This window comes from Raphanus sativus, chromosome 6, assembly GCF_000801105.2.
Source record: "Raphanus sativus cultivar WK10039 chromosome 6, ASM80110v3, whole genome shotgun sequence".
In the NCBI taxonomy this organism is placed as follows: domain Eukaryota; kingdom Viridiplantae; phylum Streptophyta; class Magnoliopsida; order Brassicales; family Brassicaceae; genus Raphanus; species Raphanus sativus.
In genome coordinates this window covers 36,921,705-36,941,157 of record NC_079516.1, presented here as the reverse complement: position 1 = coordinate 36,941,157, position 19,453 = coordinate 36,921,705, and the positions used below count along the sequence as shown (strand labels likewise).

The 19,453-nt window shown below is 28.8% G+C and overlaps 3 protein-coding genes across 3 annotated transcripts in view; 2 read left to right on the top strand and 1 right to left on the bottom strand.

Annotated features, from left to right (window-relative positions):
• The window catches only part of LOC108805934 (choline/ethanolaminephosphotransferase 1), a 68,862-nt gene that overhangs the window by 42,746 nt on the left and 6,663 nt on the right, over positions 1-19,453 (top strand). The gene's annotated exons all lie outside the window — the stretch shown is intronic.
• On the top strand, positions 7,645-8,488 carry LOC108809935 (basic leucine zipper 43-like). Its single transcript, XM_018582069.2, has one exon. It carries the CDS (start codon positions 7,774-7,776, stop codon positions 8,359-8,361), a length of 588 nt encoding a protein of 195 aa, XP_018437571.1. The 5' UTR covers positions 7,645-7,773; the 3' UTR covers positions 8,362-8,488.
• On the bottom strand, positions 11,378-12,271 carry LOC108810978 (phytosulfokines 1-like). Its single transcript, XM_018583047.2, has 2 exons — positions 12,086-12,271; positions 11,378-11,652 (listed from the first exon to the last, which is right to left on the bottom strand). The coding sequence occupies exons 1-2, from the start codon at positions 12,224-12,226 to the stop codon at positions 11,521-11,523; spliced, it is 273 nt and encodes a 90-aa protein (XP_018438549.1). The 5' UTR covers positions 12,227-12,271; the 3' UTR covers positions 11,378-11,520.

The window sequence follows — 19,453 nt, the reverse complement described above, 5'->3', positions numbered from 1 at the left end:
TCAGGTGATCTACAAAGAATTTATCATTAACTCAATCAAGTGAAAGAAAAACAAAAACTAAACTGTGTGATCAGTTATTATGTGAAAAAGATCGAGTTTAGTTCAGATTAACCAATCAAATTGAACATAAACTGAACGCAAAGCTGTTATATAGTCTTCTTTAAATTAAATTATTTTGACAATCAATAATAAACTATAGGAATAGTAAAATCACGACTACAATTAATAAAATTTAAAATCGAACAATATAAATTCTTTTCATATCTTGATGACAGCGATAAACAACCACATCAATTGATATCAATACTGAAAATTTAATTGTAAACAGCGTATTACCTACAATTACCAATGACTATCAACAAAGAACGAACATTAAAGCGTTATTAATTTTCTTTAGGGTCAAATTAAAGTTTCCTGAAGTCTTCTCAAGTCAATGGAAAGTATTGCACCATTTTAAATGAACTCAATTGTGGAATAGACTATCAAAGCAAGCATGTTAAGCAAATGTTTAAGTTGTCTCGGTGAATTGGTGCGCCGGCCACAAGGCGTCACTACAAAATGTTTGGACCTACTCATTGCATTTTCATGTTTAATTTATCAAATCACATCACTCTATTTTTGTTCTTATTTCTATTTTCTTTTGTAATTTGATTTTGTGAGTCAATCTTTTTTTTTTTATAACAGTGAGACCGGCAACCGAGGTCAACCGACTAATCTCACAAGATCCACAGCACTCCACGTATTCTTACGATTTAACGTTAGTCCGGGTGGCCATACGGGATTTCGAAACCGGGTCCGTATTGGGATCGTAACTCCCTCGAACCCACTAGTCCACCACCATCACGTGGTTTTTGTGAGTCAATCTTTATTGGGTAATAGCCATGTTCGTTCTAAAAACACGGCGATTGACGTCATCGACTAACAACTGTTCATGATTTTCTTCTTTACTGACTGCCGGAATATAAAACAAAAACGCAGCGGTCAAATAATTAAAGGAATTCAGTGATTCTGGTGACGCTGAAACAAACAGCGACACTGTTTATATTTTCTCTCTTCTCAGCAGCAAGAAACACAAAGATTCCTTCATCTCATGGTCTATTTTTTCTTCTAAATTCCTTCTGTGTTCCTTTAAATTTAAACGCTCGTTGCTGACGCAACGATTACACGCCGAACAAGGGTAATGTGAAATATTTACCCCTCTATATTCCTCAGATTTGCCAGGTTAAGAAGAGTGAAAGTGATAATAATACATGATTTGTTGGTTGGGTTTTTGTGTACATTCTAAATTCTCCATTAGAACCAACAGGCTATCTAGTCACTACAAGAAAATAGTCATATTGCAACAAAAAAATTGCAATGTCTATTTTCATTAATAATTTGCTATGATTATTGCAATATTTTTGCAATAATAAATGTTTATTGCAGTTTCATTACAAAGTTATTGCAAACTCACAACCATAATAGATGTTGCATGTTTTCATTACTAAATTGCAACCTTTTGCAACAAAAACAAATATATTGCTAATTTCGCAAGAAGCATTCAACACTTTTATATTATTGCTAATTTGCAAAAAGAAAATAGTAATTATACGTAGCAAAAATGTGACAGTAATTATATTTTTTATAGACTAAATAGTTTCTGTGTATTAATTAAGTACAAGAAATATACAATATATATTATATTGTATATTTAAATATGTATACAATATTTTCAAAATTTCAGATTCTTGAGAATTTGTTAATGGTTTTATGTCATGAACTTTATTTTGTATTGGTCCAATACGGTATAGTTTACTTATTCCTATTCAAAATAATAGGAAATTAGACTAAAAATCATTTACATATTCTTTCAAAGATGACTATAAAGTAAATATACTATAAACGTAATTACATTTACATTTATCTCTTCTTTTCTTTTTCTCCTTTATCACCATTGATAAGTCATAAGCCCAAATGTTAAGTTCATGTGTTCCTAACTAAATATGAAGCAAAGCATGAAGTGCCATTTATTCATTAGATTCGTTCATTTTTGAAAGTCAAAGCATCCTTTCACATACGCATACCCGTAAATCATATTGTCAATGTTCTTAATACACTCATTTAGATACACTCAATGTTCTTAATATTTTTTTAATTCTAGATATTGCGGGAGGGGTTGCAACTACTAGAATATCATTTTTGCTTTAGTTTGTTTAGAAAATATTAAACAAAAAGATATGGATATATATCCAATATCGAGCAGTTTAGATTTTATTGTTCTCATTAATTATATATACAGCTTATACAGTGTTTCAATAATTCATTCACTTCTGCACGTAGTTCTTTGAAAGAGTCCTTGAAAGAAACTCATCTCCAGTAGTTTTGTTTTTGTGTGCTTTACTTATCCTTTATTTATTTTCTTTTAAGTATTAATTTTGATTTCGTATTGTTTTTCCAAATGAGTCACATGGCAAACGAGGGTCATGACCAAGGAGCAACCCAACTATTGAATGTCTAAGGTAATCTCGCTCCTTCCAAAGTGAATGGATCATTATTGTAAAAAGAAACATATGTTATAATAAGAACGTCACGTTAATAATTTATTTACCTTATATTTTTATTTGTGTTTATAGGTTCAAAGGTGATTCCTTAATCAGTAATGAAACAAGAACAATCATTCAATATGACTTTTCTGGGCTATAGCAAATTTGAAGGCTCGGAGAAAATGATATCAATCCTTTGTCCAACTATTCTATCCAAGGGTGTCAACAACTAAGTTTCAGTTGGCTGCTTTAGTTATTTTTCTACGTTTTTATTAGTTTTCTGTAGCTTTCAAATTATTGCCAATGTTTCTTTAATAATGTATCATTTTTGACTTTTTAATATCGTAGTATATTTAATAAAGTATGTCATCTGTTTTTTTTACTGTAAAAATATTTACTGTAAAATTAAATATACATCTAATATTATTATAACAAAATACTACAATAATAATCTATGCAATGCAGTTGATATATACTAACTATTATTAAAATTATTTGCTAAACAAAAATAATTGTCGTCACAAAATATTTGCACCAGATACATTATTTAAACGTAATTATTGAAAATAGCAACAACTTTCGATGTATATTTTATAGAAAATTTTGTGTCAACTTAAGTTGCATCTATACGTTGTAATTATACCAAATTTTTTATATATGTCTAGTTGCAGTTAATACAACTAAATTGCAAGGAAAAAAAATAATTACAAATTTGCAATGTTGTTTGCTATTATTTTACATAGCAATAATTTGCCACTATTTATGTTGCAAAAGAATGTCGTAAATATACAACAAAGTTGTTACAAAAAATTGTTGCAAAAATATGACATATTTATCAACAATTTAATTTGTTGCTAATTTTGCTACGTATGTGCAACAAACATGAATTTGCAACATACAAACAGCAAGAAATTAAAATTTGTCACATTTTTGTTGCAATTCTATATTTGCAACGATATATTACAATATAGCAACAACTAGATTAGGACCCGCCCTAAAGGGCGGAAATTGATTTGTCAAATTTCAATTAATAATATATGGTATATATAATATGTGTATATAATATTATATATATTTGTGTAACATTTATATTTATATAGATATTAGACATATATATAATATTTTATTAAATATATATATAATTTAATAGTGTTATAATTTGTGTTGTACTTGTTATTAGTTTGTATTTAATCTTCTTTCATTTCTAGTATAATAATTTGCGTTGTCACACCTTTTACCTTTTAACTTATATACATTGTTATGCCTTTTTTCAAAAAAAAAAACTTATACACATAGTCTCGTAAAATGTAATATATAAAAAAAACATATTTAAAAAATCTACTAACCATATGCCACCATTATTTGGTTGTTTGAACAAAAAAAAATCATGTTCTTGCATAACTGTGTATGTTGTGATATGATGTAGGTGAAGAGTAAATATATGGAAGTAAAGTTAGTGATACGAACATGAGCCTATGTTGGTCTATGCCACAATTATTTGGTTTTTGGAAGATCAATGAGCATAAGTATACACGGTCTTTGTATGCTTACATTGTAAATGAGTCGGGTAATTTTTCTCTTATGTCTGGAATGATATGGAACTCGTTGATTTAAGAGTGGTTCAGTTTTATATGATCTAATTATATTAAGAGATTAACCAAAAATATTATAAAAGTGTTACTGGTTAGGTTTAACTAATCTATGTTGGTTAAGATTTAGTTTAATTTAAGTTGGTAGGTTGCATTGTATAGGAGGCATGATATATTCTAGCAACAACTATGAAAAAGTCCAAAATTTAAATGAAAACTTCAAATAGTAGATAATCCCTAAATTAATAGATTAGATATATCACTATTGCAATATGACCATTTTATTGTAGTGAGTCCACATGGCTGAAACTTGTAACCTAGCATCTCCATTTCTAAAGCAAGAACGGGTATTACAGTTGACGACTCACCAATCTGGTTACAAATGAATAATACCAACAAAAACTCAATAATACATGTAGGAGACTTTTAACACCAAAAAAAGAATCATTTTGGAGAATTTTAGATCACATTAATTTTTTTCTTAAGAAAAGAACTAAAACTGCATGTTGTCACGCCAGAAAACGTAAGACTCTTGAGTTAATCAATCCTTGCTGTATATATGTTTGAGATGGGTTTACCAGAGAGTACTCGGTGCAATTAGAACATGAGAGCTATAGAACAAGTACGGCAATATATTTTATGGCATTTTGTCTTGTATGAAAAATGTAACGACCAGGTATATAAAATGTAACGATTTAGGCTATGATTACTGGTTGCAAAACAAAATGAAAATGAAAAATAGGTAATGATTGCTACAACGGTTTCCACAGTAATTTATCTAATTTATATATACTAGTTATGGTATATTTACTAGATAATTATGGCAGTTTTTGTTCACTTCAAAATACTTATATTAAGCACAACGGATACAATCATACAACGCAAGTGTGTTCAAATAATTATGGTAGCTATTGTAGTTATATATTGGGAGATCTAGAAGATTGACCTAATCTAATGGTAAATATTAGGATATACATCAATATATTAGAATAGGAAAATTATCATTATCTATTATATACTATTTCATATTAGTTTAGGAAATTATATTTGATTTATTCTCTATATAAACTATAGTATAACTTCTTTAAATTAATAATTTATAAATTAATATAATTTAATTGTCCCAAATTGAATTTTTGGTTCAATTAGTATCTCGGTAAATTAATAATCTCTATAAATTAATAAAAAATATAGTTTTGGTGTAGTCCCAACATTATTAATTTATAGAGGTTTAACTGTATGTATCTTGTAAAATTATTTTCATGAGAGTCTAATATAATTCTTCTATTAAACACTTTTACGTTTTCTACTTTCGTCAATTTTTCATGGTATCACAGCCTAAACAAAACTAAAAACATCCAAAAATATCATTGTCTTCTCGTTGTTCTTGCAAAAATCGCAAAACAACACATTTTTTCAAAAATCTTTGTGTATCGACATATTTGATACACAAAACATCTATTCAAAACATCAACTAATCTCTCATCATCAACTTCCGCATGGCAATCAGCTTACGGAAGAAGTTTATATTTCTTGACGGCAGTCTACCGGCAGTCGATTCATCCTACCATAAAGATTGGACAGCCAACAATCATCTCATTGAAGGATGGATAAAACAAACAATCAAATCAAAATCCGATCATCTATCTCAAGTCGTAAAGAGTTACGAGACATTTATCAAGCTTCCGCAACATGAACAATCGTCATTGTTTCACAAACCCTTGAATTATTTCTACTACTATATTCTAAAGATTTTTCAATTTCATACGTGTTACCATGTATGAGCTTGAGGGAGAGTATTGGGAGATCAAGAAGATCGACCTAATCCAATAATCAATATTAGTATATACATCGATATATTAGAATATGAAACTTATCATTATCTATTATATACTATTCTATATTATTTTTATGAGAGTTTAATATAATTCTTCCATAAACACTTTTGTGTTCTCTACTTTCATCAATTTGTCATTATAATTTCTAAATTGCAAAAATTAAGTTGAGACTGGAGAAAGTACTTTCTAATCAGTTTGGTATAAAAATAAATAGGTTTTTATTTAGCCATTGACGTTTAACATGCTGCTTTTTTTGCTAAGAAAATGAATTTCATTTCCAGAATTAGCTGGATGTGTGGTACATTGTTTTAAGGCTAACAGAAAAACTCCATGGTAGAAAAAGTTAAAAACATGGAGAAAGCGTAAAAGAGAAAAACAAAGCATAAACTGAATTTGGAAAAAAAAAACAGAGCTCTAGATAAAGGCAAGCCAAGGACTGAGAAGACCAGTGAAGGCTAGGGATGTCAACTGGATACAGACGTCCATGTCCAAATTAATATGGACTAATATGGACATGCCCAAATCCGTCCAAAATATTTTGTTGTCCAACTGGACAACGTCCAAATACGCCCAAAGACCAATGGACAATTTCTTGGAGAGAGAATGTGAATGTCTTACTAACCAGGGTGAATCGAACTCAGACGGTATCTCGTATTATAACCGAAACTCCTTCAAATAATCACCACTGGACCAGTTGGTGGTGGTTTTTGCATACGTAACTAAAGCTAATTAACTCAAGTCTTAAGCAAGAAAAAACTAAAACTAATTAAAAGGTCATTCTAGTTGTAACGCAAATGCTTCCGTTTTTGCATGCGTTTAGCCATATTCAAGTTTTAACTTTACGTCCATTTTTTTTTACGACAAACAGTTATTCTATTACTCAAACTTGAGGTGGTCTGGGTAACCAGACCGAAACAGAACAACCAATGAAAAGTAGCTCCCTATAAAAAGATCTAGATGTTTTTACTAAAAAATCAAAAAACTGATTGCGTGTTCGTGAAACATATGAGATGTCAAAATCTGGGAAGCATATCAGTAGCATTTCTATCCTTTCCAGCTCCGTCGCAAAACTTGGCCAGGCAGCATGGTCCTTAAAAGTTTACGTCCATTAACTAGCTAGCTACACTTTTTATGTTATATAATTCTACAATTCAGCATGATTTCTTGTCATTTTATTATTCACTATGACATGCAATAAAGGAAAAAAAAACATATCTATGAGTTGAGGAATTTCAAGCTGAAACCTAGACCAATCTTTAGAAACTAATAAAAAATAGGGTATGTTTTCTAATGAAAGTAGAATTATATACTCTAACTCAACCAAAATTTTATATGCAGAGCCAAGTTTCTAACCCCTATATATCACTTACTTCACTACCATTTAATTATATTAAACTATATTAAAATCTGGATGATTTCAGTTTATATGTTAATTGGTAGGAAAATGAAAAAAATATTAGAAAGGATAATCGCTTCTTTTGCAAACAAAATATACATATGATATTAGAGGGCGGAGGCAGAAACAGACTGTATTTCAATAGGGGGCACAATTTTTTTTATATTGTATTTTATTTTTGACAAAGGAAATAAACAAATCTTTCTAAAAAAGAAGTTCCATACGGTCTATACACCCAACCCATTTTCTAACAACTCATTCATTTTCCTCCCACCTCTATAAATCCCTTCGCCCTCTCTTCCTTTTGGCTTCAAAACCACTTCACACAAAACAAGTATCTCTTCTCTCTCTCTCTCTAAACATTTTAATTTTATCATTTCACTGGCAAAACCAAAATATATACACCGAAAAAAATCAGAGCAAAGATCATGAACACAATTCCGGAGGAGTTCACCGGATACTTCAAATATGTATCGCCGGAAAAATATAATAACCAAACACCAATCATGGAGTTTGAATACTTCAACATGCACTCTTCTCCTACTTCTTCCTCCTACTACATCAACGGTCTGATCAACAACAATAGCTACTACTCTTCATCATCCAATGGTCACGATCTAATGATGAGCAACAACTCAGCATCAGACGAAGATCACCAACAAAGCATGGCCATCGATGAGAGAAAACAAAGAAGGATGATCTCTAACAGAGAATCTGCTCGTAGGTCAAGGATGAGAAAGCAGAGACATCTCGATGAGCTTTGGTCTCAAGTGATACGACTTCGTACTGATAACCACTGTCTTATTGATAAGCTAAACAACGTATCTGCAAGCCATGAGCTTGCTTTGAAGGAGAACGCTAAGCTTAAAGAGGAAACTTCTGATCTCAGACAACTAATCACTGAGATAAAATCTAACAAAGAAGACGACAACAGTTTTCTAAGAGAGCTTGAAGATTCGATATCAAACGCTGGATCGGGTTCAGACCAAACGGGAAGAAATTTTGAGTTGTATTAATTAATGATCTTGATCATTGTTCTGATTGTATCAAGAATGTAGATTTCATAACGATCATGTAGTATTATATGCTATAAAATATAAAGAAATGTCTTTTTGCCAAAATAAATAAATATTTTTTTCTTTTAGCCAACTTGGATTACTTAAGTATATAAATTTTCTTTTGCTAAAATAAATAAATGTTATAGTATTATATGATATAAAATATAAATAAATGTCTTTTTGCCAAAATAAATATGAATTAGTTCAACTGAGTGACAACTGTTTTTCCGGATGGTATAATATTTTATAAAAACGTACCAATGTTTGAATCGACGTGAAATTTTGGTTAATTTTTTTTGCATCAAACGACTATTCTATTACTTAAATTTGAAGTGGTATGAATAACTAAACCGAAACAGAACAACCAAAATAATAAAAAGATCTATGAAAAGTGCGAGCGGTAATAGTTAATGAATCAGCAATTTCATTTTGTGTCCTTAATATGTAACATATGCTGAAGTCCAAAAGATACATCTTGAAAATTTGAATAATCTCCGGCTCAATAGCGAAATTTAGCCAAGATTGCCGTTCCCTTACGAGATTTTCGTTAGTTAAATGCAACTTTCAAGAAGAATAAAATATACTAGATCTTGACCCGCCCGACCGGGCGGGTATTATTTTATGTTTTTAGTTTTTATTTATATTAAATGATATATTTGTAATATTTAGACATAAATTTAGATTGGAAATTAATTTAATAGTTATAATAAAAATTAAGATTAAATGTTTAACAAAATATTTTGATATAAATTTTAAATTTTCTAATTATAATAATATAGAGATTGGTCATAATTTTTTCCAATTCCAAAATCTTAACATTCTTTAAAAAAATATAAATGAATAAAATATAATCTTATACGCTATTGTTGTTTATTTCTATAACTTGACCCGTGGCCGTATAAATATTTGTTTTCACTAAATTTTTTCTTTGTGCTACTGATAATATATATATATATATATATGTATATGTATTTGTAAATTATATGTATTGCATTATTGTTAATATAACATTTTAAAACAGCAATTTATTTATTACTTAGATATGGAAAAAATGTAAAGATAATTTATTATTAACCAAATTTTAGAAGTTAACGTAATTATAGGATAAATTTCTGTATTTTATATGTATATTAAATAGTTGAGAGTGATTATAGGTTAGAACTTATTGTCAGCAAATATATTCTTTTTAGATATTGAATTTATTTTGGCTAAAGAAAAAAAAACTAATAATCATCTATTGGTATAGGTGATTTATCCCTATCATTGATTAAGTCACTAAAAATAAAATAAATAACTTCTTTTTTTGTGAAGATGTTGTTTCCGATTTTTAAGGAAAAATCAAAGTGAAAAAACATGCATTTAATAATCTGAAAAGACAAGATTTTTTTTTTAGGAATGTTAATTAATAGGTCTAGTGGCATGGAAGTGTAATTAACATTGAAAACTCAGGGATATTTCCTAAATGTACTTCTCTTTTAATAATAGAGATATTTCTTTTATTTATTTCCGTACTTCTAAGGTTTTTAACTTTTTATTATATGATTGTATGAAAGTATGCATTAGTTACCAATAATTTTGTTGGTGCGGAGAGTTTGCTATACTTTGTTTAGTGGAGTTTTAGACCATCAAATTAGAATAACTATGAAAATCATTTCCATTATCCATATATAAAACGTTTTATGACGATATATATCAAATCTTAACAATTTCAGTTCGCCGCATAAACAGACTTGCATCATTAAAATCATTCATGGCAAACAAAGATTTAAGAAGAAATCGATTGCTTACAATGGTGGACCTCTTTTTAATCAACCATTTAATCATGAGCCACTTTTATAAGTATATTTTAGCCATATGGACCTCTTTTGACTTTGACAAACCACCTATAAATTGTTTCTTTAAAAGCTAAATGAATATTCATCCGAATCAAAACACATCAAAGTCAATTGAAAAGATGTACAACATAAAACACTGAATATATACTAAACTTAACTCCACTAAGTATTTAATTAGTATTCTCTACGTAATGTGATTTATCTGCTTTCTGTTTTCATAGGTTGGAGATGGAATTATAATCTTTTATGGATCGTTCATTGTAGTTAATAACTTGTAAAAATCATCCAAAGATTCATGACGAATAAAGATAATCACATTAAGAGAAAAACAAATAATGTGTGTCTGACATTGTGACTAACTGCAAAAATTCTAATAGCATGCTTATAACAGTTTAAGCTGTATTTTCTCTCTATAACTATGGATTCATATTTGATTGCATTTGCTTTCTGTGTGTGCGTGTTTATATAAGATTTTTTCTCAACTGTTGACAATGAGACTACTTAAAATGGTGGATATGGTTGTTGAAATGAAATAAGACAAATGAAGGTGGAGGCTCCTGGTGATAGTGCCTCTGCAAAAAAGTATATAAAAATTGGAGACTAATTTCTAAAAGAATAGTAACAATGATAAAAGAAGAAAATAAAATATAATTTTATAAATAATATTATCTTCCCAAACACAGTCAAAATATTATTCTTAGATGAATAAGTGTATTTATATAAATACTGAAATTAGTTCATAATTAACTATATTAACAACATATATAGTCTGTGAATAATTTATCAATATTTAATCAGCACTTCGTCTACATACACAACGTACCAATAACCATACCATATTGGTCTCTACTTTAACAAACTGAAAAATGGTGGTATAAGTTTTAACATTTGCATCTTTTTTAGCAAAAAAAAAAACATTTGCACCCAAAAAAAAAGTATTCTTTTCTATTTTCTCGTCCTTTAAACCTTTTGCATGTATTTACGTCAAAAAAGATAAGCCTGTTTATGGGCCTGACACGAAATCATATAAACCCAACTGTTTTCAAACAGCCCAATTAAACTTGACGTTGTTCTAACACCAGCTTCAAAAAGCCCAATTAAACTTGACGTTGTTCTAACACCAGCTAAGTTAAATAGCGTTGAAGGATAAATATACGTTGACATTGACAGAAATCAGACGACGATTAGATTTTTTTTTTTAAAAGAACATGATAGCACATGGCCAAGAAGACTTTGCTTATAGCTTGTAGTAAATGAAAAACAAAGAGCAAATGTTCCTGTTTCAAGGAGATATGTTCATGTCTTGCGTATAGATGTAATCGGTGTGAGCAGCTACAGTTTTCTTAACAAGACATTCTTCTTCACTGTCTGAGTTCTTGCACTCTACTCCATCTCCATCGCCTTTCCTACTCTCCTTTAAGACCAAAAGGAAGCAGAAAGAAGTAAAACTAGTGAGCTGAATCACTCGATACTATTCATTTTATTCAACATAAAATTTTGTTCGGCTCAGATATTGTCGTTATTCTATCATTTTGATATTCATATGACATGTAATTCAATACCATCATGTTCATGTATATATATAAACAAATAGAAATCTATGTATTATGTATTTTGTTAGGATTTTCTGATAAACCTTAGAATCTCCAACTTTTGAAATATATAGCGAAATTAAAATCCTTTGTCTATAAGAATTGTGTACCCGAAGTTTGAAAAAAGAAGATTGTGTACTCGAGAGAATAAATAAATATTGTGATGGTAGACGATCACAGTTACCATATTATAATCCATGAACACCACACTAGAGAAAGATAAAAGAAGTAAAATAATACTATTGATGAACTTACATGCATGGAGGAGGTCCTGGAGGAGGGAGATTGTTTGAGAGGGGCAAAACCATCTTCTCTTGAAATAACACTCAAAGCCACGCTTAGAAGCAAAACTAGAGTGAAAAAGATGATCAACACTTTACTTTTCCTCTTCATCATTTATTTTCTTCCTCTTCTTCTATCTAAGATATGAAGAGTCAAATAAAGAGCTCTTTTATAAATATAACGCCTAAATTAATAAATTATACGGAGATATTTGACTTTATTATGTTAGTTAAATAATAAAGATGCGGCTGGATAGATGATCATAAATGTGTATAGAAAGATGGGCATTGTATGAAGAAAGAAATAATCCAGTGAATAGATGAAGCAGAAAGACTGAGAACGTGAGGTCAAATTTGGGCAACTTAGGGTCAACGCTTTAATTTCTCCTTGGAAACATCACCTCTTCTTGTTTCAATGTGACTTTGAATACATCGAAACATCATGGACATATCTAGGAGTAGTATAAAGTATAGTATTACTCTTAACTTAAACCCATAGAAAACTAAGAAGTGAAGACTACAATAGTATAATCACCGACGAACGTGCATGTGTGGACAGAGCTTTACGAGTGTGAAACACAATAATGAGACGAATCAATTGAGATTCTACTATTCTAATCATCGCATCCAGCCCGTCTTAAAAAGTTTAAAGGCCTTTGGCGAAATATAGAATAAAGACCTTTTCGTAAGATTTTTCTCCATCTCTATTTATTGTATTTTTTTAAAAAATTAAAGCAAAAAAATTGTGGTGTTAAAAAATATTAAAAATTGTTTATTTTTTTGTAAATTAGGCTTTGTTAATAGAAAATTGAGAATGATGCAAGATAATTCTTTTTTATTGTATTTAAATTATGTTTAGTTAATTATGGATTTTTTATTATAATTTCATCAACTAAATTGATATTTAACAAACAAAAAGACTTTTTAATTAGTAAAATAACACTAAATGTTTTTTATACCTATGAATCCATGGCATTTGCCTATGTTGCCATGGGTTAGAGTCGACTTTGACTGTTGGTGCAACGTCCGTCCACTGATCTTTTCGTACAAAGGTAAGTAAACATTCATTAATCACTTCAATTTGTGAAAGCCACACTCTTCTTTTTTTACTAAATACAAAACAAAAAACCTTGAAATATGTAAATGTCACACAAAACATAACAGAAAAATCACCAATTCTGGTCATGTTACCATAGGGTTCCAACACCTAAATCGAAGAAAGAAAAACTATAATCAAAAGTACAGTAATTTTTTTGTTTTGTTAAAATAAGTACAATAGTCTCCTACACATTCTGCATTAATTTGGTTGTTGCATGAGCATCCTGCACATTATGCATTAGTTTTGATTGTTGTATGAGCATTATGTGTTTTACATATTGCTGCACTATAAATTATGTCTTTGCAGTATTTTAATTAAATTTTGTCATTATGCATCATTTACTATATGTATTGCACTTGGTTTTGTTTATTTTTTACTTCATATGTAACATTTCAATAATATACTAGTGTTTATCGTTGTTTGTTTATTTATTATGAACAACTTAAACCAGAAGTTAATTTTTATATGTTAGATAAGGACTTGATTTTACTGGTTATTGCATCTTTTAACCGCATCTTGATTGTATTTTTGTTGTGTGATATTTGCTTTTAACTCACATGCTTGCCAGTTTCAAACTATTACTAGATTAGGACCCGCCCTAAAGGGCGGAAATTGATTTGTCAAATTTCAATTAATAATATTTGGTATATATAATATGTGTATATAATATTATATATATTTTGTGTAACATTTATATATTTATACATATTAGACATATATATAATATTTTATTAAATATATATAGAATTTAATAGTGTGATAATTTGTGTTGTACTTGTTATTAGTTTGTATTTAATCTTCTTTCATTTTTAGTATAATAATTTGCCTTGTCATACTTTTTACCTTTTAACTTATACACATAGTTATGCCTTTTTCAAAAAAAAAACTTATACACATAGTCTCGTAAAATGTAATATATAAAAAAACATATTTAAAAAATCTACTGACCATATGCCACCATTATTTGGTTGTTTGAACAAAAAAAAATCATGTTCTTGCATAACTGTGTATGTTGTGATATGATGTAGGTAAAGAGTAAATATATAGAAGTAAAGTTAATGATACGAACATGAGCCTATGTTGGTCTATGCCACAATTATTTGGTTTTTGGAAGATCAATGAGCATAAGCATACACGGTCTTTGTATGCATACGTTGTAAATGAGTCGAATATTTTTTCTCTTATGTCTGGAATGATATGAAACTCGTTGATTTAAGAGTGGTTGAGTTTTATATGATCTAATTATATTAAGAGATTAACCAAAAATATTATAAAAGTGTTATTGGTTAGGTTTAACTAATCTATGTTGTTAAGATTTTGTTTAATTTAAGTTGGTAGGTTGCATTGTATAGGAGACATGATATATTCTAGCAACAATTATGAAAGAGTCCAAAATTTAAATGAGAACTTCAAATAGTAGATAATCCCTAAATTAATAGATTAGATGTAAACAATTTTCTTATATCTTAAGCCATACAAAATTAGATCACAAAACCTAAGACTGAACCCTTTATACAAAATTGTACTATTTTCCGTGTAACATTGCTAACCTAAAGTTTTTTGACTCAATGTTAACCAATTTTAGTAGGAGTTGCTTGTGGACATCTTAATCATATCTTTGCTTTTGGAATTTTTTTAAACATGTACATTTATTTTTGTATGTTTGCTTGGGTAAAAATCTTCATTAATTATTATTTTAAGATTCTAATAAGTCTCTGTCTGAATTATGTGTTTATCGATTTCATAAACATGTACATTTATTTTCGTTTTTTCTTGTGTAAGAATATTCAAAAATTATACTTTGCGATTAACAAGTCTATTACAATAGGAATCTCCTCCATAAGACAAAAAAACATTTAATCAACTGTGAAATAATGTGCACATAAAAATTTCTAAAAAAACAACTAACAAATTTGTGGAATTTATTACCTAATCCAAAAAAACATTGAAATGTATAAAAGAAAATTGTACCACATCTATAACAAAAATCACTTTTTAGATTATATTACAACAGAATCCTCGAATAATATGAAAAATACATATATAATCTTCTTCTTTTTTTAAATCTAGGCCACATTTTTATTATTCCAAAGATGCATGAATCTACACATACACACAAGAAAACTTCTGAAAATAGTGTACCAAAATTATAACACCAAAGATTTCTTCCTCTCTTCTACCGAGAAGTTTTTTTTGTTTAAAATACTATCTTTAACAAATTATAGGTTCTCACAAATAAATCACTATTTTAGATTATTATTACAATACGAGTCCTTTCCTTACGAAAAAAAACATTTAATCAAATGTGCAATAGTGTGCACATAGAAACTTCTAAAAAAGCAACTAACAAATTTGTGGAATTTACTCTCTAATTCAAAAGGACTTCGAAGTGTATAAAAGAAAACTATGCCACATATAGCACAAATCACCATTTAGACTATATTACAACAGAGTCCTCACACCTAAGGTGAAAAGGGAAAATTTGCTTCTATACCGCAAATTGCATACAATATTAAGTAAATGCCCTAGTCAAAAACCAAGAATTTTAATCTCCATTTTAATCCTACTAATCTAACACTGACCAACACATCTAAGCTGACACCCCTACGTTGCTTTTTGCTCAGGTTCACTCCCCCACACACACAACTTGCTAGGTGTCTATTTCTTTTGAGATATGTGTGTGATGAATTTTATTTTCTTAATTCATTTTTTCTTTCGTATTCTCTTTCATCTCATGGTTTCATCTTCTCCAAGCTCTTTCTCTTTCCATTCTCTGTGTTCTTGAATTTTTTTTTGTATAGACTCCATTTTTGTTCAAACTTAAATTTTTACTTGTTATGGATTTCTTTAGAGACCTATTGATTAAAAAATTTACAGTATTGATTATTTTAGTGAATTTTTTTTTGTATTTGAAACCGAGACTAGCCACTGTATTTGGGCTTCTTTTTCACCTGCGGACATCGATGGCTCGAGCTCAGCCTTCGTCGTCGTCCAAATCAGCCTCACTGAAGAGGTGGTTGCAAAAGCTTGATGACCAACAATGGTTTGTCCTCAAATTTTGCCTCTTTTGTCCATTTAACCCCAACACTTTAGGAATTGAATGTATAAGTTACACAAGTTCATAAGTGATTTTCTGGTAAATTTTTCACTATGATTATCTAAATTTGAAATAAGTTTATGCATTTTGTAGTAATGTTATTTTAATGTTAACAAATCTTGTATAATGTTACAAAATTTGTTAACTCACTAACATATTTCGTAACATGTAACAAATGTTTTAACATGTTAACAAATTTTGTATCTTATTACAATTTTTGTTAACTCGCTAACATATTTTGTAAAATGTTGATGGTCAAATTATTGATGAGTTATAATGTAGTTCTATCATAAACCTAGTAAAAGTTGATGTTATTTTAATGTTAACAAATTGTGTACCATGTTAGCGAGACTATAGTTGACGTTATTTTACAGCTAACAAATTTTGTATCATGTTATAAAATTTGTTAACTCGCTAATATATTTTGTAACATGTTAACAAATTTTGTATCTTGTTATAAAATTCGCTAACTCTCTAATATATTTTGTAACATGTTTAATGGTCAAATTATTGATCAGTTATAATGTAGTTCATCATAAATCCAGAAAAAGAATTTATCGGATTTTTTTTTAATTTTTCATTAAGTATATATCGTAGTTTTATGCTGAGAAAATGATTTCATAAAATTTTAGGTGAAAAGAATTTTTTTAAAAAAAATATAGTGTAAAAATAAAGAAATGAAGTGTGAAGAAAGAGCAAAGAGAATTGTCAGAATTTCTGGAAATTGAGTCTACGAGTGTTGAAACAAGAAATCATGGAATCATGTTGTTGGGATGAATTATAAGACTTAGGGTCTATGACCAATGAGAGAGAGCTAAGAGAATTATCAGATAATCCTTCTGACTTTCACTGTATTGTAGATGCCAAATAATATTTTAGCTTGAGGTTATTTTCGTCATAAACGAAGACGGATTGTACAAATTGAACCACAAACGTCAATCCATGCGTACAACGCCAATTTGAGTCTTTAATATGGGTACTTGAAAAATACGTATAAAACATCTTCTTATTTTTTTTAATCTAAGCCGCATTTTTATTATTGCAAAGATACAAGCCTCCAAAATTATAATGCCAAAGCTTCCACTTTTTAGTGACTTTCCTTCTTCTCCGAAGCTAACTGGTCATTCTTGATCAGAATGGAATTTAACACTCTCATCCTCTGATTTAGTCACATTCATCTTCCTCGGTGACCTTCTCGGATCTCCTCCTCCTCCTCCCCCACCCGAGTTTCTCCGATCATTTCTTTCATTTTTTTTCATCTGTGACGCCCTGTAACATAATCATATACTAGATTTTGACCCGCCTTTTTCAAAGGCGGAATTATTCTATAAATTTTTATTAGTAAAAAAGAATATTGATCTTTAAGTTTTTACTATATTTGTAGCTCAGTTATCTACTTTTTTACGAACGGGTATTAAATTAAAAGAGATTGGATATCTAAAGCCGAACATATAATACCCGAATCCGAATGGATATCCAAAAATAACCAAACTTATGTATCTTTAACCCCATATTCCTAGTTTACTTCTCTAATTTTATTCAAAATGTGTATATATTGATTATTCACATGGTTCAAAATTAGATAACATACTTATAATTCCAAGAAAAATGGATTTTTACTTACTTAAAATGTATGTCAAAATTTTTGCTTCATGCATTAGCAAAAGTTACATTAAAATTTAAAAACAATAATCAAATTAGTGTCTTTTATTTTAAAATTTTTATCTTCAAATCATTCAATCTATTAAAAATAAAATATCAGTAAAGTAAAAGTTATATTTTTAAATACAAAAACTTGAGAAATGAAGATTTTTTTTTTCCAAAATCTAAATATCCAAAATAACTGAACCCAAACTAAGAATATCTGAACCCGATCCGAAGTACAAAAATACCCGAATGGATTCTATACTCCTATGCCAAAATATCTGAAAATCTGAAATATCCGATCTGAACCCGAACGGATATCCGAACTACTCCTATTTTAAAGATAGATAGCATATCGAGAGTAGCATATTCTGTTTAATTTTCGTTATAGGAAGGTCGAAAAGTAAGGAACTGGAAATCTTGTTAAAAAAATATGAACAGAAGATATTTAAGAGAATATATTGTATGTAGATATTATTTTGTGTGCAAGCCAAGTTAGTTTAGATTTGTTGAAATCTTTTGCTAATAAATTCTTTCTAATTTTTTAAAAAATATTACACGATTTATGATCAATGTAGACGATTTATATAATTAATGTGTGTTTCATATATTTTTAAGGTTACAGTGTATAATGTTTAAAAAATGATATGATGTAACCTATAGTATAAGAGTGGAAGTTAGAGCTAAATATGATTGTATTATTGTGTAAGATGTAAGATACAATAGATTTAGATTGTTGGTTTGGACTGGTTATTTAATCTAGTATATACAACACCAAATTAAGTATAAATTTCATAGGAAAAAAGTAGAAGTAAGAATAATTGTATAACTTTGATTATTGTAAAGAATAAGTGCAAGTAAAATTAATATTTGGTCCTTGCCAATCGTAACCATAGGATTTGTTAAGGTTGGTATATTTTTTTATGTTTGGTCCTTGCCAATCGTAACCATAGGATTAGATTTAAGAAATCAAAATTAATATTTAATTGGCCGGTTTGTTCGTTATGATTTAGTTGGCCTGGCGAAATTATACTAAAATGTGTGGGCATTAATAATTGAGATAAGTTGTTATGGTCTATTTATTATGTAACACTCTAATAAAAATGAAACTGGCCAAAACTTAAATGAAAACATCTATGGTAGATATATTTTAGTACTCTGTTTTAATAGATTAGATTATCTAGATCAAACCTCCAAAATGAATCATAATTTTTACACCATGATACCATGCAATAATTCTTTTTTTGAAAAAAGGATACCATGAAATAATTATAAGATAATAGTTGCAGGTAACATAATATCTGCCTCAAAATCTAAAAATCATTAAGTTCAAAAAAAAAAATCTAAAAATCATATATTTAACATTAACAAACTCTTATTTATACAACATAAATCATTGATAAACTAATAAACACAATAAAATAATTAAACTTTCAGTTTCCAGTTACGTCGATCTAAAATATAACATGATTCGATAAAATAATAATATTTTTAAAAATTTA